This window comes from Leptopilina boulardi, unplaced genomic scaffold (assembly GCF_019393585.1).
Source record: "Leptopilina boulardi isolate dan_hultmark-lab unplaced genomic scaffold, ZJU_Lbou_2.1 LbouV2_213, whole genome shotgun sequence".
Classification (NCBI taxonomy): domain Eukaryota; kingdom Metazoa; phylum Arthropoda; class Insecta; order Hymenoptera; family Figitidae; genus Leptopilina; species Leptopilina boulardi.
The window spans coordinates 3,087,710-3,105,258 of record NW_026137767.1 but is presented as its reverse complement, the minus strand read 5'-3'; the positions used below and the strand labels follow the sequence as shown (position 1 = coordinate 3,105,258).

General features: G+C 28.8%; 1 protein-coding gene across 3 annotated transcripts in view; it reads left to right on the top strand.

Annotated features, from left to right (window-relative positions):
• Positions 1-17,549, top strand: part of LOC127278966 (serine/arginine repetitive matrix protein 1-like) — a 37,219-nt gene extending 19,670 nt beyond the window's left edge. Inside the window, exons 6-7 of one of the 3 annotated variants that reach the window (XM_051300962.1) lie at positions 7,682-7,747; positions 11,252-17,549. In XM_051300962.1, coding sequence (XP_051156919.1) covers positions 7,682-7,747; positions 11,252-11,418 — 233 coding nt within the window. In that variant the 3' untranslated portion in view covers positions 11,419-17,549. Of the gene's footprint in view, positions 1-7,678; positions 7,748-11,251 lie in introns of all 3 variants that reach the window. The other 2 variants (XM_051300961.1, XM_051300963.1) reach the window with 2 other exon arrangements.

The following is a 17,549-nucleotide window of genomic DNA, read 5'->3' as shown; positions in this document are numbered from 1 at the left end:
ATTTTGAAAATCTAATACCAGATTCATAATCAGCGACCCCAAACACCCGTAAGGAGCCGTCCATAAATTACTTCACACTATTTTTGACTATTTTAGACCCCCCCCATGTCACACTTTTTGCATACATTAGCGCCATTTTTTCTGCTGGTTGTCACAAATTGCTTGACCCCCTCCTCCTTAAGGTGTGACGTAATTTATGGACGATCCCTTAGTAACGAGTGTCAAGCAATTTGATAATCTTTTTAAATAGTTAGCCACATTGTACACCCAGAGAAAAAATGTTATTTATTTTAACTAAAAGTTAAAAAAATATATTTAACTATATATATTTAAATGATTTTTATTTGTTACAAATAAATTTTTTATTTAAAAGAAAAAAACTAATATTTTTTAAATATTTTTACTTATTTTTTTTCTTTTTTACGCGGTCAAGATTTTCCGAATTATGATATCGATTTTATATTATTCGATTCCAGAGACGAAAATTAATTATTATTATTATCATCTTTCGCTCTCGTTGGTTTCTTCGTTTCGATACTTTTTTTGATTTTGTTGCTTTCGACTTTTGACCTCAGATTTCCTGTGACGATTTTCCAGTTTCTTCAATATCACCTTTTTTCACTCTCGTTGGTTTTTCCATTTCGTTATTTTTTTCGATTTTGTTGCTCTCGGCTTTTGACCCACGATTTTTTTTGGCGACTCTTTAGTTACTTCAATTTCAGTCTTTTTCTCTCTTGTTAGGTTATTCTTTTTTTGTTGCTTTCAGCTTTTAACACACTATTTTTTTTAAACGATTCTTGAGTATCTTGAATTTTAGGTTTATTTGCTCGCGTTGGTTTATTCGTTTCGAAATTTTTTTTCGATTACGTAAGGACGATTTTGGCTAATTTTGACCCCCCCTACCCCCATGTAAGGATACATAAGATTTTTCGGACCCCCCCTCCCCCTTCTTACGTAAGTTTTTAACAATATTAATGTAATTAAAAAATTAATTACATCAATACAAATGGAAAATACTAGGCAAAATCTTACGTAAGATTAGCTTCTACCCCCCACGTAAGACCATGTAGAGATTTTATAAACCCCCCCTCCCCCTAAGGACCCTTACGTAATTAATGAATGGCCCCTAATATAATCGTCTTCTTTACACCAAGACAAATCGATTGGTATATATAAAGTATAGATTTGATTAAAATTTAAAGAGTTAATGAAAGTTAAAAAATCAAAAATTTACATTTTAGTTAAAAAATGTCGTGTTTATTAAAATTCAAGTTTATATATGAAATAATTTTATTCTCTGCCTTAAAACGAATCGATTTGTTTAAATAAAGTATAGATTTGATTGAAATTTAAAGAATTAATGAAAGTTAAAAAATCAAAAATTTACATTTTAGCTAAAAAATTTAGAGTTTTTTTAAATTCAAGTTAATACATAAAATAATTGAATTGCTTTGCATTGAAATAAATCGATTCATATGTATAAAGTATATGTTACACCCAAAATGAATTAAAATTTTCTTAATTTTTCAAAAAGTTTAATTAATTTAAATCAGTTTTTAACTCGAAATGTTTTAAATCAATCAATTGATTAGAGAAATTTTTTGCTTCACACAATGAGGAAGCAAAATGTTCATGAAATAAACAAAAAGAACCCCCTCCTTGTTTAATTCGTCAAGCTGATTGATTTCCCTTACTTCCAAAAATTGTGTATCTTTGGAATCTTTGAGCTACATCCCAGGTGCGAATTTCGGTCGGCCGCCAGAGATGGTTGGTTGGCCCATGGTCATCCCAACTAGGGCTGCACGAGAGTTGGTCGTCCTAGTTGGGCCAACCATGGTAAATATTGTCACCCAAAGGTGGCCCGACTATGGCTGCCAACGTCGGCAGCCCTAGTTGGACCAACCATGGTTCCCATAGTTGGGCCGACTGTGGGGGATAATGGTCGGCATGACTTGGGCAGCCACAGTTGCGCCAACCTTGTCAACCACAGTTGGGCCGACCACCTGGCACGACGGTCGGCAGCCACAGTTGGACCAACCTTGGTCGCCCTAGTTGGGCCGACTATGGACAACAATGGCCGGCATGACTAGGGCACCTAGACCCCCATAGTCAGGCCAACTGTGGCTGCCATAGTTGGGCCAACTATGAGGGACAATGGTCGGCATAACTTGGGCAGTCACAGTTGGGCCGATTATCTGGCTTGACGGTCGGCTGCCACAGTTGGGCCAACCTTGGTTGCCCTAGTTGGTCCGACTATGGGATCGTCGGTTGACATGACTTGTGATTTAGCAATCACAGTTGTGATATACTTTAAACAAAATGGTGATTAATAAAATTGTGGCAGCCAAAATATTAAAAAACCCACTTGTTAATGGTCGGCTAAATTTCTTTGAAGATGCAATTTATGAGACTAATTTTTCCTTAGACTCTCATGTAAGCGTAGGGTAATGGATTGTTTGAGCTAGAGTATACACAAATTCAAAAAATTTTGTTTCAAGAAAAAATCGTTTAAAAAAAACTGAAAACAACAACACAGAAAATTATAAGGTATTAAAATAAGCTGCAACGCTTATTATTTTAATCCAATTTTGCTTATTTTAATACCAACATGGATTAAAATAAGCAAAATTGGATTAAAATAATAAGCGTTGCAGCTTATTTTAATGCCTTTTAATTTTCTGTGCAGTCAAACATACAAAAATGATGAAAAAATAAAATTCGAAATTTTTGAAAAATGCTATCTTGTAGGAAATGAAAAGGCGCATCTTTTTTTCCTCTGGATTTTTCTCGTCAAATGAATAGTTTAATTAATAAATGTAAAAAACTAATAAATTTTTATTTCCAAATTTCATTCAAATTTTAAACATAAATCATCGTATCTTCGACAAATATTAATCAATTCCAATGAGATTTTGCATACTTCCGCGTTTGGGTCCATAGATGACGATAGTCTAACAAAAATGTTGAAATTTTTTCAATTGTTGACCAATTTTTAATTATAAACAAATACCTGTCCAGTGAGACATTTGTGTATTAGGATATAATGAAGTTTTCTGTAAAGTTTCAAGTAGATTAATTCAATAGTTTAAAAAATATTGAATTTTTAAGATTGCGCGTGTGGCGCGCCAACGAGTAGGCAAGTGAATAGAATCGCTGAGCAGTTCATTACATGATTTTCACATTTTTCAATATTGGTCGCAAAATAAAATTGTCGATAAAATGTGTTAAATTTTCTATTACAGCAGTTTTGACATCAGCTCTTAAAAGAAATCCTTTCCTTACAACATTTTGTAAACTTATTTAAGGAGATAATAGAAGTAGAATAATTGAAAAAAGTTATTTTAAAAAAGTCAACGTTATTATAATAAACGATTTTTTCAACAAGGATAAATAACATTGTTAAAATGAAATAATTTTTTAACAACAGTTTTTTGAAATATACATAATTATCAACACTTCGTTAAAAACAAAAAATTCAACATTTCTTTGTAACATTTTATACAAATATAAAGTAAATAAACAGTTTTACTCTTTTTGAAAATTTTTTTTCGTAGGCAGTTTTGAAAAAAGTTTCTTGAAGAAGCTTTATCGCTCAAATAGCGAGTTAATGATAAAACATCTTCTTTTTTGTTTTTATTTATTCCTATAGCTGGCGCGAGTTTTGAATTATTCATTAAATAATCAAATTTTAGTGAATGCTTAATTTTATAATTCCTGGGTTCTTTTTTATAATCATCGAATACGCTTATTTCACTGTTTGGGAAATAAATAATTCGAACGGCTGTGCTAATCTTAACCTCTTATACGTTTTTTGACTCTTTATCAAAGAATGGTTCAAAATTTTTGACAGTATATTCCGATTCGCGTAATGTTATGAACGGAGGATTGCGTGCAGTCTTTATTAGTTCGACATATTCTTCTTCAGTCTCAATAATTTCGGTTTTTTTCTTCTTTGCTCCATACATACCAAAATTTCTATCACAAGAACAATACGAGTTACCACGAACAGGGTAAACATGTTCAATTTCGACTTGTAATTTTGCAGAAAGTAATGATAAAAAGGACAAAAGTAAATAACTTTTGTTTTGACCTGGACAATTATCAGAAAATAAAAAAATTTTATCATAATAATCTATTGTGAATTCTTTTTTAATTGCATCCCAAATCAAATTACATACTGTATTACATCCCTTTTTAAAATTTCCTTCTGTGAAAAAATACATGTAGCTGCGCTTGTGATTACCAAAAACATGTACATTAAAGACATTCAACCAAATTAATCTCTCTCTTATAAAATTGGTCATTTACTGGTATCTTTGGAAGCGATAAATTCTGTCCAAAATCAAATTCAAGGCATAATACTTTTTTTTGTTTTAAAATATTTTCTTTTAATTGTTTGTGGTCAGTTACTCTGGTTTTGTGATTTTTAATATCATCACTTATTTGCAAGCTACTTTGTTCGAATTCAAAACACGTGTTGCATACATCTGTTCGTGGTTTTGAAAATGTGAAATTAATGTTCTGATTAAAATATTTGTAGTATGTACTCTCAGTAATTCGTGGGTTTTTATTTCCCGTGACTGCCGCATAATAGTCTAAGAACAATAAATATAATTTTTTTAAATTTAATTCCGAATTTTAAAAATATTGTAATGAAGTTCTTTCACGTCTGTAATGTAATTCCGAATGTGGGATAGAATTGCAATGTTGCTTTATTAAATTTTTTATTTCTTCTGTTAACAGAATGTCATGGTTATGGTGTTTTCCCCGTTGATCGTGATGGTCCTCATTATTTAAAAGTTTTCTTTGTAACGTGGCAAATCTTCCTTTTTTTATTTGAGACATATTACATAAAAACTGTTGACATACAACGTTATTCTGAGACAAAGAGCGATAATAATATGTCCAAACAATTCTCTTTTTTTCCTCAGTTTCAGAGTTTAGAGCTGACATAAGTCCAATGAGAATTAAATTTTGAACATTATAATCACCATATTTGTAAAATTTAAAGAATGCTTCTTTTTGTACTGATACGTCAATATCAGAAAAACATTATTTTTTGCAACATATTTTAACAGATTTAAACTGTTTTTTTGAAATTAGATTTCCAGCTGTTGAAATATATTCTAGTCCCTACAATATAAAACAATTTCATGTTCAAAACTTATAAGTTAATATATTTAATAATAAAACTAATATAATTTCATAAAGAAGATTAATAATTAATTCAATTAAAATTTGGTTCAATAGAATACAGTTTTCATGTGAAATATAGGTATTTAACAATAAAAAACAGTATAATTGAATAATAATATATCGTACCTCATTTCTTTTTCTCTTATTCACACTTATTATCCACGAACTTTCATCTCTTTTGCGCTTTCGACCTTTGGTCACATTAGCACTTTTTTCCAAGTACAGAATTATCCATTTTTTGTACGTTAAAAATAAACGAATTATAAAAATTAATGAAGTTTTCTTCTAGAAACTTTATTCCATACTACAGAAATTAGCGGATTACAATAACAATTGAAAATTTGACAATCGATGAATAACATCAACAACAAAACAATTACAAACTATGAACAATAACTTGTAAATAGAAAATTTTAAATAGACAATATAAATTCCGAATTCAACTGATAAAATTAAAATTATAAAATGTACTTAAAAAAATTATTTAAAAAATTAGCTAATTGCAAAATTTTACACATAACACATTATTTAAAAAATATCTTAATAATTTTTGCAAAAATTTTCATATAATTTTGAAATTATTATTTTATTCGTATGTTTTTAACACATTAACATAAAATAAATTTAACCCAGTAGCAATAAATTCAATTGTTTAACCTAATTTAAAACAATTTATATATAATACTGATGAAATTAAGAGAAAAAAGATGTGAGAAAGTGGTAATTTTTCATGTAATGAACTGCTCAGCGATTCTATTCACTTGCCTACTCGTTGGCGCGCCACACGCGCAATCTTAAAAATTCAATATTTTTTAAACTATTGAATTAATCTACTTGAAACTTTACAGAAAACTTCATTATATCCTAATACACAAATGTCTCACTGGACAGGTATTTGTTTATAATTAAAAATTGGTCAACAATTGAAAAAATTTCAACATTTTTGTTAGACTATCGTCATCTATGGACCCAAACGCGGAAGTATGCAAAATCTCATTGGAATTGATTAATATTTGTCGAAGATACGATGATTTATGTTTAAAATTTGAATGAAATTTGGAAATAAAAATTTATTAGTTTTTTACATTTATTAATTAAACTATTCATTTGACGAGAAAAATCCAGAGGAAAAAAAGATGCGCCTTTTCATTTCCTACAAGATAGCATTTTTCAAAAATTTCGAATTTTATTTTTTCATCATTTTTGTATGTTTGACTGCACAGAAAATTAAAAGGCATTAAAATAAGCTGCAACGCTTATTATTTTAATCCAATTTTGCTTATTTTAATCCATGTTGGTATTAAAATAAGCAAAATTGGATTAAAATAATAAGCGTTGCAGCTTATTTTAATACCTTATAATTTTCTGTGTTGTTGTTTTCAGTTTTTTTTAAACGATTTTTTCTTGAAACAAAATTTTTTGAATTTGTGTATACTCTAGCTCAAACAATCCATTACCCTACGCTTACATGAGAGTCTAAGGAAAAATTAGTCTCATAAATTGCATCTTCAAAGAAATTTAGCCGACCATTAACAAGTGGGTTTTTTAATATTTTGGCTGCCACAATTTTATTAATCACCATTTTGTTTAAAGTATATCACAACTGTGATTGCTAAATCACAAGTCATGTCAACCGACGATCCCATAGTCGGACCAACTAGGGCAACCAAGGTTGGCCCAACTGTGGCAGCCGACCGTCAAGCCAGATAATCGGCCCAACTGTGACTGCCCAAGTTATGCCGACCATTGTCCCTCATAGTTGGCCCAACTATGGCAGCCACAGTTGGCCTGACTATGGGGGTCTAGGTGCCCTAGTCATGCCGGCCATTGTTCTATAAAATCATTGTTTTTCCTGCAAAAGAAAGGTGATGAAACTTTTGAAAGTATCAAAACAATTACTCTGAATAACCGGCCGATATCCGAAGATGCACGAAGTAGACGAAGCTCACGTATACAGAAACGTAACGCTGTGTTATTGTGGTGGGGGAACTTTTCACAAGTTCCGCCCCACTCTTCGAGTTTCTCGTTTCTGCTTCTTCCAACTGCAGCGACACTAGCGCTCCGGTAGAAAATGTACAATGTCTGACTAACTGCATAATCTAAAAAAATTGTAGAAAAAATCTGAATATTACGCTACATCTCCACTGAAACCTTACCTTTAATTAAAATCCAAGAAAGTTAAAAAATTTTAACGGGTTCCTGATATATCATTACAAACATCCCACCCTGGTTATTACAAAAATGTATTTCACATCAACTGCTTAACTATAATGATAGAGAATATTTATAAACAGGAGTAATGTATTAAAGTTTTAATTAATATTGAATATCATTTCAATTAAATAAATTCAGCAAAACCGCAGTGGTTTACTAATTGTACATATGTATATTATCTATATATTGTGTATCGTGGTAGCACTTTAGAATACCTGCTGATTTTTTTAAAATTAAAAATTTTACATTCAATGTTTTATATTTATAGCAGCTCAAAAAGAAGTGAGGCGAGTAACTGTGTTGCATCGAACGATCAGTGATTTCCAAGACTCTGAAGGTACATTTAATTTTTATTGTTTGATAAACACATGTTTAAAATATTAGGATGTGAACTAACCCAGGGCTTATGTTATAAATTGTTAAAAATGAAATACTAACATTGAATTTCAAACTTGTATGAATAACTACTACTTATGAATAATTTTCACGTAGTATTAAAATATGCTTATAAATAATTTTCAACCGGCACTGTTTCAGCAATTTAACAATAAAACAATAAAAACTTTGGTATTTATAAAGTTATAATAAAAGCCTGAATCTAGTTCTACTGGTTAAAATTCCTTACTTGTTTCAGGATAATTTAATTTGTAATCAGTTCACATTAGTTTAGAATTTGGTCGCACAAATATAGAAATACTAAAGGAGTTCAGTCAGTCCTCATTTGGTATCTTTCACTTATAGCGGATTTCATATGTCTGACAAAAAATTTATTATTATGTTTAAAATAATGATTTCATGAAGAATGTACGTAATACATTTTTAATTAATACAAACTAAATATTACGTCAATTTTTTAAACATTTATTCATCATATTGAAACCTCCATTTTTTATTTTTTCAACTTGACTTTAGATTCATAATCAGCTAACGGAAAAGCTCTCTTATACCAAATTTTATGCAAACATCTAATCTAAAACGAGCTTATACCAAAGTCCCCTAGTACGAGTGTTGAAACTTTAGTCGCAAGATCCATTGCACCTTACCCTGGCAAGCTCGAACCCAGTCCGCCTTCCGAAAGTCCTGTCCTATTCCAAAAGTCCAGTAACTCTCCTACCGAGAGGTTACGAATCCAATCTGGGTCTACAAAGGCATGACCATAGCATTGACGTCTCACTGCAGCATAAGCTGGACAGTGACATAAAATATGAGTCGAGGATTCCTCTTCTGCATCACACAATCTGCACCTAGGTGAGACGTTTCTACCAATTTTGTGCTGATGATAGTTTAGGAGGCCATGTCTTGTGATCAGTCTAACCACTGCTCTAACTCTGATCTTGTTGAGTTTCTGAAGGGACTCGGCAAAGTCCCTGTTGAGTTTTAATCCCAACAAAACCTTGCCCTGTCTACCTACAGTAGTCACTGCCCACTCTCTCTCATGACATCCCCTAGACCATCTTTTCATGGCATCTTTCACCGCGCCTGGTATAATGCCTACAGCCGGTTCCGGGCCTACCATATTCATCTCAGACCCTCTACGGGATGAGAAATCCGCTTCTTCATTTCCTCTGATTCCCGAGCGTCCTGGTACCCAGATTAATGATAGCTTATTTTTCAAACCTAGCTCGTCCAATACCTTCCGGCATTTCCAAACTAGTTTTGATTCTACAGTCAGATTACTCAAGGCGTTTAAAGCCGCCTGACTATCGACACAGATATTAATTCTTTTGCCTGATTTTCCTTTTTCAAGACAAATCATTGCGCAAGTCATTACAGCGCTGACCTCCGATTGCCAAACCGTGGTGTAATTACCTAAAGATAATTAGGCCATTTATCTTTGCCTCTCCATACTCTGCTTTCAGGGCTTTATTATGGTGCATACAGATGTTAGGGAAAGCACCCTCTATATCTAAGAAAGTCCCCACCGCATAACCCCCTGAGTCTAACTCTTCCTCTATTCTGCTTAACGCTGAATTAAGAGCTGTTTCTACAGAACAGCCTGCTCTATAGGCATGCTGTCCTGGATGTAGAGGTTGATTTATCAGACATTCCTGTCTGATAAATGTATCAATTAGTTTCTTTAACGTCTTAAGGATGAAGGAGGTTAAACTAATTGGTCTGAAGTCTTTGGATGCCGTATAACCACCTCAACCAGCCTTCGGAATAAACACCACCCTAGTTATTTTCCATGCCTCAGCAGTGTAACCTAGAGCTATACTTGCTCTCATGATTTTAACCAAGGGTAGACGAACATATTGCAATCCTTTGTGCAAAGAGAACTGGATATATGCCGTTCCCCCTGGTATCTTAAATGGCTTAAACGAGCATTATGCAAACATAAACTTTATAAAAATCTAGCCTCCATATTGGATCGTCATTTAGAATTTGTTAAATTTGACTTCAGATTTGTACCCCCATGGGCTCTTCCATATCTGGATTATTTGCTGACATCGTTATGGATGATCTAGAAATATTTTCATTTAGGCCTTTATTTTTTTATAGATTCGTTGATGATATATTATCACATGCATACCAAAAAACAAAATTCAGGAAATTTTGGATATTTTTAATAGAATTATGACGCAAGATTATAATTTACTCATTAAATTGAAATTAATCACTTAATTAACGATCTCCTCTTCAAATTACGTCAGATTTCTGACAGAATTAAAATAAATGTGACTGTTTGCGACAATCTACATTGACAGTGTTAAAATAAGTGAAGCTCCAGTTTATTTGAACTCTAAAATCTTCCTTTATTTTTGTCTAGAGTAGAATGGGTAAAAATAACAAATTTTGTAAATTTCGAATTGTATCTCCGAATATAGAGCCAATGAAGAGCCAAAGTAAGAAGGACTTGAAAGATTGTTACTTTGGTTAAATTTTACTTCCAAGATGCAACTTCCGATTTCTTCTTGATTTCGATCTACAGCCGTCTTGTGCGACCCATGCAATTAATGATTTTACCCCAAGTATTAGGACAGAATCGACAATTTTAATTTCGAATATAAGACATTACATATTCAAGATTCCTAACTTAAAAATACTATTATTTCTTTCGTACGATGTAAAAACTTAGGTAACCGACATTGTCGCTTAGGCTGATTTCAGTACATAGTAAGAACGCACTAAAATCAGACTGAGCAACAATGTCGGTTACCTAAGTTTTTACATCGTACGGCAGATTTAATTTCGTTAATTTGTGTAAATCAATTTTAAGAATTAAAGTTTTCTTTAGGGCTGAACAATTGTTCATTAAAAACAATTATTTTATTTAATATTTTTCTAAAAAAGTGTCAATTTTACTAATAACAGTCATTTGTCATGAGACTTTTTACACATATGAGGAATGTCAACTATCATTCACCTCGAACGCCAAGTTTATAAAACGTACAATATGAAAATAAAAACAAATGAGTGATTTTGCCTCACTCTACTCTACTAAGTGAAAGAATTTGCTTAGGTGTTCATTAGTAAAAATTCGTCAAGTGTACCCAACTCGAAAAATAAAAAATGCGCTACTTTTTAACTTTGCACATAACTTCTATACATCTTAATTGAACAAAATTTTGTTATATGGTTTTAAAAATGATTTTTCTTTACACTGAGAGAAGTTTAACTCATTATCTGAACTTTTTGAGGGATAGATATTGTACCTCGATTATGTGCAGACGCAGTACTAAAATCGAACAGCAGCAGCGCCAATCGAGTACGGATTCTGACCTAACTTGTGGGATAAACGATTATTACAGTATCTGTCCACCAAAAAGCGCAGATGCGATACAATTAAACATTCATTACAATATTTGAAAACAAATTTTAATTGTTATATTTTTGTTTACAGAAGAAGCACCTCTCGAGGCTAAAGTTCCTGTACGCTTGAGATTAGGCGTTAACAAAGTTTTACAAGAAACTAGAGAGACAAAGATCTCTAGAAAGGCATCTAAGAAACAAGGTCGCAAGGTAAAACATAAAAATAGTTTGCCCTTAGATTCGAAGAATTCATTGTAGCACAAATTGTACTTTTAATAAGCGTAATAATCATTATACATAATTGTGAATGCAGACGTGATATGTTACCTAAATTAATGAAGTTGTTTTCTAATAATAGCGATTTACAATTAGTATTTTAAGCGCTTTATGAATTCCGAGATTTTTTTTTGAATAATGAATGTAATTGCGCTTTTTATTAATTTGTTGAACTTTGAACAACAAACGCTTTTTAAAAACAATTTTATTTATATAATTTTCATTCATTATTTTACATTATATTTATTCATATAATTTTTCTTAGTTTTTCAAATCTTCATTTTCTTATAGCCAAAACTTTTTATCAATCAGGGCAACAGTCAGTTCCAAGAACTGGAAAGGATATTTGAGGTTTAAATCGTAAATATTTGTACTAAAAAGTGCAGGTTTTTTCTGTAACTTAAATATTTACTCTCATTGAAGAATTATCACTGTATATATATATATAAAAATAATTTCTCCATAATTATTTACTTTTGATTTATAATTGTTTCTTTTATGATGAATATTTACAATTAATGCATTATTGTATAAATGAAATGATCTTTTTTGTAAAAAAAAAAAGAAACGTATTAGAAATACTTGAAATTTGAAAGTCGTAAAATGTTATTTTCACTTAAGCTACCCAGTGTATGATAAGACTTATAAAATTTTTAATTTAAAAAACGGAAAATTATTTTTTTACTGCATAGAATTTCAACTTCTTGTTTTGAAAAATGTTCTTCGTTTTTTTTTATCCGAAAGTAATAATAATTTTCGAACATCCTTATTGGGATGTATAAAAACTCTTACAATTACTATGAAGGCAAATCGATATTATTTACAGCCCTTTTCACCCTTTGATCCAGAAATATTTTTAGAATCGTGATTTCAGGAAGCGCGTTCTACAATTACCTCCCAAATAACAAAATATTATTTTATTCTAAGATTTGTAGTGATCTAAATTTTTTATCAGAGTTAATTCTTCTGCGTAATGATTTTCTTACAAGAAATCGTTTCACTTGTTTATATTCTACTTAACTTTTATAATCTTTTTCAGGGATACTGATTTTTAATTTTTCATTAAACTTTAGAATGTTAAAGTAGCGTAGCCAGCATGACAAATGTGTACCAAAATTTTAATAAAAACTTCTTCTTTTTTATGAATAACTTCATAAAAATATTTCATAGGGTAGTGTCTAGCGGCTAGAATGTTAGGAAAGTCAGGAAAAGTTAAAAGTAAAAAATATTTTACTACAGAAATTTAATCCTATTGCAAAATAAAAATTCTTTTTCTTTTCTTCAAAATTAATTCATAGAAAAAATTTGAACATGTGTAATTATCAACTTTTTAATATCATCGGTATTCACAAGCGGGAAAATTAAAATAAAAATTTAATTAAATGACTCGTTGGGCATTCGAATATAGTCTTCGAATCAATTATTCAAAGTTAGTGTGAGAAAACAATAAGGCTAATTTGTTGAAAATCAGGGTTGAAAACAAAAAAACTGAATTCTGATTCGGTTCTGGTTTAAAAACCTTAAAAAGATAAAAAAAAATCAGTTTTGATTTATTTCCATTTGTTAACTTTTGAATACTTCATTTTAAGATTTTGTTAAAAAGGAATTCAATTTCATTGAATGATATCTAATCAAACTAATTGTTCAGGTCTGAATATATAAGAATTAAAATTTTTTGTTATATAATATATTACTTCTTAATATATACTTCTTTTTTTTGCATTAATGACCTCTTGCGGAGAAAACAACCATTACATTTATGTGAATATGCACATATGTAGTTAAAGCTTTAATACTAGAAAAATTTTAGTTTAATTTTACTTCGGTACTCATGAGCTTTAATATGTTATGAAATGAAATTGTCATTCATTGAAATTGTATTTTTTTAAACAATCTTACCAGTGACACGAATTTAAAACTTAAAATAGTAAACTTTATGATTATGAATTAAATTGAATTTCGCTTTTGAAGTAAACAATTTTTAACGAAATTGGTTTTAAATTAATTGAATTAAATTGAATTAATCCTACAATTACTATTACAAAAGAAGAAGAGGGCGTTTTGGGGGTTAATAAATAAAAATTTTTACATACTTTTTTCAATTATATATATTGAATATTTTTTACTCTAAAATATTATAAAATTAAATGATTTTATAAAATTTATAAAATAAAATTATTTTTTTAAATGTTTAATTCACTATTTCAGGTTTTTCTTTTTTACAAATAGTAGCAAAAAAAATTCAAAATGCGACATCAAAAACTTCTCTATACATAATTTGAATGCGATCTGTAGATATAAATTTTATCATTATTACAATTTTAAATTTATTAATTAGGGACTTTACAGACCCATTTTAAAAATCATAGAATATTATTTTAGCAAATTTTCGAAATTAAAAATTACTAGTTTCAATTTTCTTTTTAAATCTTAAAATTTATTAATTTTTAAAAATTCCAATGTTAAATTGTGGTTTAGCGTTCTCAAAAACCAAACTATAAAAAGTTTTAAAGTAAACTAACAAATAATTATAATAATTTAAAAATTGACAGTATATCTAGAGCGAGCACTATCAAAAACACTTGGTCTTTGGATCATGGTAACTTATTGTTAGTTAAAAAATTAAAATAGAAAGGTAAAGAAAAATCATTTAGAATTTTTTAAAATGATGAATCTAATAATGTTTAGATAATTTTCTCCCTCTTTAAAGACGTTATAATATCACCTGATAAGTTTGAAAAAAAAATTCAGTTATTTTATGCTCTTTGTGCAATTTATATTACTATAGTAATATGATCACAATTATTTATTCTTTGGAAATTTTATTAATTCCTCTGACTACATCTGTCAATATAGAATTTACAATTATAATTTTAAACTCATATTTACATATTTTAAACAACATTAAATAGCCGATACCAAAAAGTTAATATTTAAAATTTTTTAAATTCAAAAATTAAAATTTTTAATTTTTTAACCTGTTTTTGAGATATTGCTAAAAATGACCGTGTATTTTTTTTGTTCAAGACCATTCGAAATTTTATGAACGTACAAACTAAAGTTTTATGAGGAACGTCTTTTAAAACTAATCTAATATTTTTTACTTGATTGATTTTCATATATTTGTTATATTATAAGATTTATTTTATCTAGTATTAAGGTATTACGAATTTTTTACTTAACATTAATTCTAAAAACTTGTTTATTGACCTTATGGCAAGTAAGAAAAGATCTGTAAATCAGTCCTATCAATTAATTTACAAAGAAATATCGTTTCGGAATGTGTAATTCAAAGTTTTAAATATTTTAGATTTTCATTTTATTTAAAAAGATAACGTAAATTTTTAAATATAAATTGCCGAGCTGATTTATATCCATAATTGGATATCAAATTCTTCAACAAAATATAATTATATGTTATTAAAATGTTTTTACATAATTGTTATTCCAAGTTTAATTAATCCTACGGAACTTAAGAAGAATATCTTTTAATTTATTTTCTTTAAGATAATTTTTTTCAGCAAATCTTTCACATAAGTTTCCCAAAATACGCGATTTTCATATTGAAAATATTTATGTAATTAAAGACTTGAAATATTAAAACTCAATACCCTATTTTGTAAGTAATTTCGTTAAAATATAATCTGTTTACTGTAAAAGAAATAATTTAAAAATTATTTAATATTTATTCATTATTATATCTAAAATCATTTGCAAATATAAAAATATTAAAATGAAATTAATTTTTACCTCTAACAAGAAGCACTTTAACTAAAAATAGATAGTGAATATAATTTCCTTCTATCCGGAATAATTTCCCTTTGCTCCCCAGTAAGTTGATTTTTTGCTTTTAATATGGATTAATTATAGATTATATTAATATAGTTAGCTTTCATTATTAGTTTAAAATCTGCTGCCTCGACTGCAAGCTCTCGAGCACAGAGGCTGCGCTACTTAAAACTGCCATAAAGTATTGTTGATTTTGCACCAATACTATTATGTCAAATAATGTCTCTAATGATATTTTACAAAATTGTATGATTGGAACACTTATGAATATCTAGTACAGGTATACGATAGAAAAAATAACTACTAATTAAAAAAAACTCTCAACCATATTTTAACGTTTGAATTCCCTCATTGTAGAACATATTACTGAATGACTTTAGTAAAATATTGTATAATGGGTTTTGTAATTAGGAAACAAAAATTTATATTAAAATTAATTATTCAATCATCATTAATTAAAACCGATGAATTCTGTTACGCTTTTTGTGTGTATGTGTGTGTACAAAGTATGGAAATGTACACCTATGAAAATGTATATATGTGTATAAAAATATATAAAGAACTTACAGTTGTTACTTTAAAAATATGTGGTATCGATTTCAATCCTAAAGCGATCTTTCATAAATTGAGGATTTGGATCGAAAAAGCGATTCTTTATGCTTTCTCCCAAGTCCACTGCCTAAGATGGATCCCAGTTGCGCAGTGAACCTGCACGTAAGACGAGTGTCGGTTCTTCGATCCGATTCCTTAATTACTGTAGGTTTAATTGCGACACATCTAATATAAATACAATTGTAAATAGTGAGTGATATTAATGTATTACAAATACAAATCAAATTTATATTTTGTATATTGTGATCGTAAAAGGCGAAGATAAGTAGAAATTATCAACGAATAGACTGAATTACTTGTTTATAAGTGTTTATGTTTCGCACTGAATTGTTTGTAAAGTAAGAATGAATTAACAACCGATATTTAATGTCATAATGTAAAGTTAGTTCAATTTATGTATTGATTCCTAAATTAATTGTAAAAGAATTGATTTAACTGTTCTTAATTTACTTTATTCATGTAAAATTTGTTACAATTTAGAACTAAATTTTCTAATTGTTTTAATTAATTTAGGAATTTTTTGTTTATTAATTTAACATGTTTTTGTGAGTAAGCTTTTAATTTTAATGAATTCTTATTGGAAAAATCATAATTGTAAAATGAAACATTTAATGACTACTATCGGAAAAAATATTCCATATTTATATTTTTCTGATTAGTGTGATCATTTAAAAAGTACGTGTTGAATACGTAATACTTTCTATATTTTTAAGAACCTTTTTTTTAAATTAATAACTTCATAGTGTTTTTTTATAAAAAAAAGAGTGGATTTTCATGCTAATTATTTAAATTTCATACTTTGTTATTATATTATATTTTAATATAGTGATTATTATGCCGTATTTTCTTGTGAATCAAAGGTTTCAATACGAAGAAAGAAATGATCCTTTATAACAAGAAAATACATTGAAAAATTTTTCATGAAACTACTTCTGAAGTAGGAAACTGAACCTAAAGTTTTTCAATGTAGGAATGATAAAAAAATTAAAATATCAACCTTTACAAGTGTACACGCTTACGATTTTGATGCTCCCTCGTGTTTACAGTATTGTGTAAAATCATATTTTATACCACTTTGTAAAGTAAACAATTTGTGACGAAAGAAATTTTAGGAAGATAGGACAATAATAAGTGATATTCAATAACTTATTTTTCCTTTATTGTATGATTTATTATTTCTTTATTATTATTTTTTACAAATACAATTTTTTGAAATTATTAAATAACTTTTTGTATTTATAAAAAAATATTATTTTCTTATTTTTTAAATGCTAAGTTTTATTTCTAAAAAAAGTCCGCATGCCATTTCTAACCTTAAAACATTATTTGATGATTTTATAAAGACGTAATAAAGGAGAAAAAATTATTGATAAATCACTCGCTTTTCAACCTTTAAAAGCGATGAGATAAAATCTAAATATTATAAAAATTTATTTCAAATAAGATTTCATGAAATTGGTTATTAAATCATTTGTACTTTACGACTTCTTCAGTGCATACATTGTATTAGTAATTTGTTGTGTCTGTTATTAATGAGGAACTCTTTGGAAGGAACAAAAAAAAGTAAAATAGAACAACAATAAATACTATCATACATCGATCTTATTGAAAACGGGTGTATGAGATTTTTTGAAATTTAATACTTTCTTTAGAATATTTTTAAACAATTAAATCTTTTATTTCAGAAAAAACAATAAAATATTTTTGATATA